The 7,841-nt window shown below is 51.2% G+C and overlaps 1 protein-coding gene across 1 annotated transcript; it reads right to left on the bottom strand.

Annotated features, from left to right (window-relative positions):
• Positions 1-13: 13 nt before the first annotated feature.
• On the bottom strand, positions 14-7,758 carry HVCN1 (hydrogen voltage gated channel 1). Its single transcript, XM_054082437.1, has 6 exons — positions 7,698-7,758; positions 5,849-6,086; positions 5,213-5,317; positions 4,497-4,728; positions 2,308-2,420; positions 14-1,669 (listed from the first exon to the last, which is right to left on the bottom strand). The coding sequence occupies exons 2-6, from the start codon at positions 6,053-6,055 to the stop codon at positions 1,604-1,606; spliced, it is 723 nt and encodes a 240-aa protein (XP_053938412.1). The 5' UTR covers positions 6,056-6,086; positions 7,698-7,758; the 3' UTR covers positions 14-1,603.
• Positions 7,759-7,841: the final 83 nt, after the last annotated feature.

Below are 7,841 nucleotides of genomic sequence, written 5' to 3'. Positions count from 1 at the left end.
TATTTCAGGGTTTTTTTCTGCTTGTTAACCCGTTTCCTAAAGAAGCAACATTTATTCAGTCACTGTGATGGGCCATCAGTTTCTTCTAAATTGTAGACACACTGAGTTAAAATTGGCCAAGAGAGCGAGGGTGAGCCCTTATGAGGCTTCTCAGAAGCTTTAGGGCAGAAAAAATCCCCACATTAATTGGAAAGTTCCTAATTATACCTCTACTGAGAGGAAAAAAGATTGCAGTATGAACTCGATGGTGGCTCCAGCTCGCCAGTCAGCACGTGTAGAGCCATCGGCCTTCCAGCACATCGGATGCTCTGAAGCGGTGCTGCTCCAAGCTGCTGGCTGAGCAGTGTCGCGGCTGGAGGGGAAGGGAAGGGTACAGGGACACAGTACGGCTCCAAAGGAAAGCAGGCTTCATTATTCTGTGAACAGCAGAGCTAAATTGTTAATTAAAGTAATCATGTGCTATTAGAAAAGGCCTCTGCTTTGTCTGTTTTCACAGATGAGTAAGCCACGTATCTTGAGCTCTTTTTTCCCAAACCACTAATTAATTACCTTTCTTTAAAAACCCAAAAAGTTAAGTTGTGCTTTCAGCAAAGCTCAATGACCCTTCCAGCTGAAATCAACTGGAGGCGCCTGCTACAGTCAACACCTTTCAAAATTCTCACTTATTGAATCTTACTCTTCAACTTTAAATAGTCTCACCACAGGAACCTTCCAGTACCTGAAAAAGTTCACGTTGTGTTCAAACACCACAGCCTGGTCCTTTAGAATATGCTTTCTAATGGCTTTTCTGGAGTCTAACCGTTCCCAGCAGTCCTCTCACCTACATCTGTTCTTACATATTCTAATTCTTTTAATGTGTTGATTTATGAGCTGTGGAAGCAGACGGAACTTTGTAGCCCAGCGGGCTGCAAACGAACACTTAAAATGGAAGAAGAGATGAGAGAAGGCAGTCTGCGAACTCAAATCTGCTGCTGAGAGCAAGGCATTGTTTGACGTAAGATGGCACGTCTGCCTCTATTTTGGTGCTGATTTGATCATCAGCTAAAGGAGTGGTATGTTGGTATTTTTTAAATGAATGTTATGTAAATAACAAAGTGGCACAAGCAGCAACAGAAATAAGGAAACTACCAACAATATGAAAAGAATGGCTGGCAAAGAGGAGATGTATTAATGATGAACGGTTGGCCTGCAGAGAGGAAATGACCTTTTCAGCTTGGATTCTTATTTGTACTTCAGGTTTCTACAAGATGTTGCAAAAAAAGTATGTTCTCGCAGAAAAATGTAATTATTTAAAATCATTGGTACTTTCTTGGATGTAGAGCTTGGAAAGATGGGTCTTTATTAAATTATAGTTTTGACTGTACAACTGTACAAGAAAGGCCTTATGAAATCACTGTTTACAGGGAGTACACCTGATTAATTTTCTCAACAGAACTATTTTTGCAATCCCAAGATCGAATCAAAGTGTGGTCAAACAGAAAGTGTTTATAGCCAACACTACACAGGAGAAAGCAGAGAGACGGGAAAAACATTCAGGTCAAACTGGTAGGTTTCAACACTGAATTCTCCAGGGCAGACTTCCCCACCTTGGAAAACCAGCCTCCTATTTTCGCTCGCTGATGAGGCCATGCTGTTTTAATATCTTGTTAAGCCTCTCAATTTCTTGCTCCTGTTGGAGACAAAAGTCGAATCATTAATGCAGCTCTTTTAGCCTGGAGAAGAGGAGGCTGAAGGGAGACATTGTTGCTTTCTACAACTACAGAAAAGAGGTTGTAGAGAGGTGGGTGTTGGTCTCTTCTCCCAAGTGATGGGTGACAGGACAAGAGGGAATGGCCTTAAGCAGCGTCAGGGGAATTTTAGATTGGACACTAGGAAAAATTTCTTCACAGAAAGGGTTCTCAAGCACTGGCATAGGCTGCCCAGGGAGGGGGTTGAGTCACAATCCCTGGAGATATTTAAAAGGCAGGTAGATGAGATGCTTGGGCACATGATTTAGTAGTGAACAGGTACAGTTGGAGTTGGCGATCTCAAAGGTCATCTCCAACCTAATGATTCTATATTTCAGCAACGGGAAGACCTGTGGGAACCTGGGAAACTATTTTAAGGTATTACTGCAGTAAAACTGGGCAACCTGGCTAAAGTAAGTAGGACAGAGGTGGGTGTCTCTTCTTTGCAACAGAAGCAGCTCTTTGGCCCAGCTTACCCCACAGCTTTCGGATGAGGAAACCAAGCTGACAGTGGCAACCTTGCAAAAGCATCCCAGACTAGCTCGTTCTGGAGTAAACCTAGTTTAAATTGGTTTCTTACCTTCTCTACACAGCTGTGTTCCAGTTGTTCAACCTTTGTTGCAAGTTTCAGGTTTGCTTGCTTTAGCTTGGACACTTGTTGTTCAGAGCGGGTCTTCACTGACAAAATGATTCCTGTGAAACAATTCACAGTGGATTCATTTTACAATGTAAAACAGCCTCTAGCAGGAGGTTCACAGTACCCAGGGTCTGTGCTCAAGGAGTTAAACGTGTTCCTTTCCAGCTCTGGTTCTGTCATCTTCAAACCACCCTCCCCAAGTGCTTTTCTTAATGAGGAGGGTTTTAAATTAGCCACCCCAGGGATTCCGATACCAATACTCTGCTGGGAAGAGGCAGTCTGGCCTCTGAGCTGAATTAATCAGTCAAACTGTCATTCAAATCGTGAATTTGAATTTGCTCCCTTGGCAGAGCCTGGGGGGGATGTAACTGGCAGCTTTGTTGTCATGAGGGGCTGCGTTTCAGCTGGTATCATGAGTAGGGAGCCTTACTCGAAGAGCAGCGCACAGCACAGCCTGGGGCACAAGGCTCGTCCACCCCCGGGGCTGATTGCTCCTGCCTGGTGTAACAGGGCATCATCATGTCCTTCAGGCTTTGGTTTCACCTTTTGTGGCTGCAGTAAGGGCACACGCTTTTTCATGACAGCAGAGGTGTCACTGATCTACTGAAATATTGTTAGATTATTCCATGTGAACTCAGCCCCCACAGCAAAGGCATTTTCTTCCTACCCTTTTCTGAGGGTGAAAAAAAAAAAAAAAAGTAGCTTGGTAAGAGCATCAAGAACATCGCGTTCTTCCCACCCGACAGAGCTCTCCTCTGGCTGTTGACAGAACAGCGTGCAGGGAGGCAGGCACTCATGCGTGCCGTGTTTGTAGTGCTACAGGCAGCAGGCTTGGGGGTCATTGCTCTGAAGACAAAGCAGCGATGCTGCTTATTTGCATTGATAACATCAAACAGTCCCCATCTGCCTCATACCTGGCCCTCATTAATCAAGAGTGACTGCAGGCAGGCAGCCATGCCCAGGCAGGCACACAGCACCCGAAGTTTGGGTGCTCTTTGCCCCCTCTATTGCTCCAAGTGAGTGGGGAAGGTGAGAAGCTTGAGGGAAAACCAGGAGCACCCAAAGATGCGGAGATTTACTTGTAAATGCAATACTTTTTCTGCTGTAAAACAGCGTATTAAGAGACATCGTAGTTCCTGTGGCTCACGCAGCCTCACACAAATCCAGTTTCTCTCTGACTTGCGCTCTGAACTAAAAAGAGCCGCAAGCTTCTGCTTTTCCTGGCCAGTGCTGCAGTTGATGGACTTGGCCCCAGCCACCCTTTCCTCTTCTTCCAACTAACAAGACTCCCAACTCCCATCAAGTGCAGATTGCTCCCCAAAAGTGCACTTGTAGGCACAGGACAGCATTTGGGCTGAGGTTTCATGCAGGAATTAGGGATAATCGCATTGCCACATTATTTAATCTCCAAATCCTTTCCCAGAGAAGGAAGAAAATGTTTCCAGCTACAGCCAAAAGTGCCTGAATTTGCATCTATTTGGGATAATTTACAATTAAAATAGCAGGGTTAGGAAAGTCTCATTTGGGGGACATTTTATATTCCTTTTACAGTGAGCTCTTTGAATCCAAGCAAGAAGGATCCAGAGTGAGATCAGGACATTCTCTGCAGCATCCCTGGAAGGGATAAGAGAGACACAGCAGAATGTGAGAGCACTAAAACCCAGTCTGCTACGGAAACAGATTCAGAAGGGCAGGGTTTTAGCCTTCTCCCCTCCTAAAGTGTTGCCAGAAGGATTCTACCATGCACACTTAAAGACGTGAGCCGCCTCGCAGGAGGGAGGGAGGCAAGGAAAGTTTGGGTTGTTTTTAGAGGAACGTGCCCGATGCTGCCATGCTAGAGCTGGGCACCTCCACTGGCCTGGGCCAGCTGCCATGCCTCCGTCACCAAGTCATCACAACAACACAAGCAACAAGTTATTGCTGCTCCAAAGAAATTACAACCTGATTAAGGCCACGCTCCAGCAACGAAAACCACATTGGCGAAACTCTGAGTTCACTGGAAGAGCAAGACCTTGGGGTCTCACAAATGGCTTAGAAAAGGGAACAAAGACACGAGCCCAGATCATATGAGTAAGGTCACCAAATCCAGCCCACGCAGAAGGCAAAGCTCCCAACCGGCTGTGCACACCTACCATTGATAATCCTGGCCACACGCCACAGCCGCAGGAGGATCAGCAGCCCAACAGCTTCAAACTCATGCTCCCGGAAGATGAGGACGACATCGAGGATGAAAGACACCACGACGACGATCCCGTCCAGCACTTCAAACTTGTGGTGGAAGAACTCCCGGCGGTAGACAAAGACTTTAAACCCCACTTCAACCAAGAAGATGGTTAAAATGGAAAGGGAGAGGTAGTGGAAAACCTGGGAAAAGACAGCGCAAGTTTAGGGCCAGGAACCCCTCCTGTGTGCACACAAGTGGGGTGGGCTGGAAAACCTCCACCACTCGAGGGCACGTCTGATCTGATACTCTGAGGAGGAGGGCTGGGGACTCTTCTTCTGGTCTACAGGACAACCAGAGCGAGCACTAGGCAGCCAGTGGCTTTGGGTAAGGCAGACCACGAGGTGTGAAAATGACCAGGAGAAGGGGGTGAGAGTGATTCAGCTCTGCCACAGCCCAAGGAAACACAAAGCTGCTGCACAGACTGGCATGAGCCGAGCTGGATTGGCCCTTCACACTGCAGGGCTGTCACACAAGTCCCTGCAAGACCTTCATCCTTACGCCTGCAACTACTGGCTCGGCAACGCTGAATGTCCAGGTGCTGTCGGCCCAGTCATCCTATCTAGTGAGCTTTGAGCACCAAAGAGGGAAACTGTGGTTCACATTGACATTTCCTAGCATTTTTACCTTTGGGGTGATATTATATTTGTCCGGATGGATGATTTTCAAGTCCATAAGCAATTCCCCAAGGACCAACAAAGCATCCAGGATGACCAAGCATACAACCAGGATCTGTCAGAGGAGAAAGAAATGATGTGAACCCTCTGCCAGCATGGACAGATTGGCAAGAGGAGCTGATGCAGCCTTCAGCTAAACATGCCCCAACGTCCTCCATCCCCACTTTGGCTGGTTGTGTTTCACAGAGCTGCTCGCACTCAGCAGCCCTGGTCAGTGGGCTATTCCTGCAAAGTCTCACCCATCCAAAACCACTTGGCTCCCCACTAAACCCAGCTTTTGTCCACTTGGCATGGGTTATCAAGGAGCTTGAGCCAGGGGAGAGCACGTGCCTTCACCCACGCCGTGACGAGCATGCACTGAGGTTTGTTGCCACTCAGGAAACACCTGCACCTGCTGCAGAGCAGTTTGTTTCCGACAGGACGGCTCGGCTCAGCAGCCGCTCTCTCCAGCGCCACAGGCGCTCACCAGCTCGGTGCTGCTCCCAGCCCATCTTGAGCTCTACCTCACATCAGTTCTGCTGTCTTAGGTGCCTCTGGCCAAGTCTTGCCCTTATCTCCCTTTTGGCCTAGGTTTGTTCTGCCTCACCTGAAACCTGTGGGAGCTGAAGAGCCTTTTCATCATGTCCTGGAAGGAGATGCGGCTCCTGGAGGGCTCCAGCTTGATCTCTGAATCCGTTGTCTTCTCCCCATTCTCCCCAGCCGCCTCCTCCTCCTCCTCCCATTTCTGATAGTCGTTGCTCCACTGTACAGGGTCGTCTCCCACCACTGTGAAGTGCTTCAGGTACCTGGACATGGCTCTGGATCAAGCTGGCATCACCCTGTCACTGCGGGACAAGAACAGAGCATCACCTCCCCGCTCAGGACCAATTGAGGATGTCAAATCTCCCTCGTTTCACCACAGTGAATGTGACAAGAGCGTGATGCTGCTGGTTGGGTGGCGCGGACAGGACCCGCTGACAGGAAATTGCTTAACGGTGGTGCTGCTTGTTTTGCATTACCTCCCACAGCACAACGCTGAGCCCCCGCCGCCTCCCCTGGTGTCATTTGCACCCCGTCGTTCTGCTCTACACCGAGGAACTTCCCTATGAGCTATTTCCAAACATCTCAAAACAAAGCATCAATGACAGGAGGACAAACCGCCAACCCTTATCTAGCATCTCATGGTGCAAGAGGAGGCAGCTGCCAGTTCCTCGTTGCAAAGAGATGTTGTTTCTATTAGACTGATCAATGGAGGTTATCAGTCAGGAGCTGAAGCAAGGGATTTCCTCTCCTTCGTTTGCTTTCCCATTCCCTACACACCAGGACAGGCTGCTGGGAGCAGCAGATCCGAGACAAACCCTCCGCTCTGCTCCCAGAGCTGCCCTCATCCCTTCAGGTGGTCATAGTTGCAGCCCAGCTGCCCCCAGGCTGACTGGGGCACCCTCACCCTCCAGCCACACCATCAAGCTGAGGAACAGCCACAATTCCCTTCAGTAATAGCAGGGACTCCTCTTATTTCAGCCTTTGCAAGCAAAATACCCAGGTGACCCTCATATTGTAGCCCGGCCAGTGGGCGATGCTGTCCTTCCCCATCTCCTCTGTAGCTGCTTTGCCCCGTGGGCACCCAGCAAGGGGCAGGACCAACCCCAAACCCACAGACAATCCCGCTTGCAGCTCGGTGCTGAGAACGGCTGCTGGAGAGACTCCATCCATCCCCACTCGCCTGTTCCGCTGTCGCACGCCCACCAGCTCAGCCTTCCTCTTTGGACAACCCAGCGAGACACAAACCCTGTCCAAAACCATATCCCCATCCCCAGCGGGACCCTTCGTGCTCTCTCTTTCGCCAAAGCTGACCGAGAGCTCAGCACCAACCGCTCTTGGCTCTTCTGGTGCCCTGGGATGGCTCTCCCAGCAAGCTGACGGCCCGGGGGGCCCCAGCGGGATTCGCTCTCAGCAGTGGTGATGTAGGAGGGCACCTCTTGTCACCCGCTGTAGGGATCATAGGGTTGGAAAAGACCTTTGAGATCCTCGAGTCCAACCGTACCTGCCCGCTACTAAACCAGCTCCCCGAGCAGCTCATCCGCCCCGCTTTTAAACCGCTCCAGGGATGGGGACTCGGCACCCTCTGCCAGGGCCCGACAACCCTTTTGGTGAAGACGTTTTTCCTGATGGCCACTCGGAACCTGCCCTGGCGCATCTTGAGGCCATTCCCTAACGGGGACCGGCGATGCCCCCGTGCCCAGCAGCAACCGCTGCGCTCGGAGCAGCCCCAACTGCGGGACACGGAGCGACCGGGACCGGGGCTGTGCCTCCCCCCTTCCCCGCGTCCCCAGCGCCGAGAGGAGCTGCCGGGGCGGGACGGACCCATCGAGGGGAAGGACGGGACAGCCCGGGAGCTCCGCCGCGACCCCCCTCCCCGGCACCTCCCCGCCGCCCCCCGCCCGCTGCCCCGGTACCGTGCGAGTCCCGGCCGCTCCGCCGCCGCCCGCGCCTCCCCCGGGGCCGCCCCCAGCCCAGCCCCGGCCCCGCCCCAGCCCGGCGGCGCCCCTCGCCGTCTCTCCTTCCCCCTCCCCCAGCTGCCGCCCCCGGGAGGAGTTTGA

This window comes from Cuculus canorus, chromosome 17 (genome assembly GCF_017976375.1).
Source record: "Cuculus canorus isolate bCucCan1 chromosome 17, bCucCan1.pri, whole genome shotgun sequence".
NCBI lineage: Eukaryota > Metazoa > Chordata > Aves > Cuculiformes > Cuculidae > Cuculus > Cuculus canorus.
The sequence above is the reverse complement of the archived record's forward strand: the minus strand, read 5'-3'. Positions and strand labels throughout refer to the sequence as shown.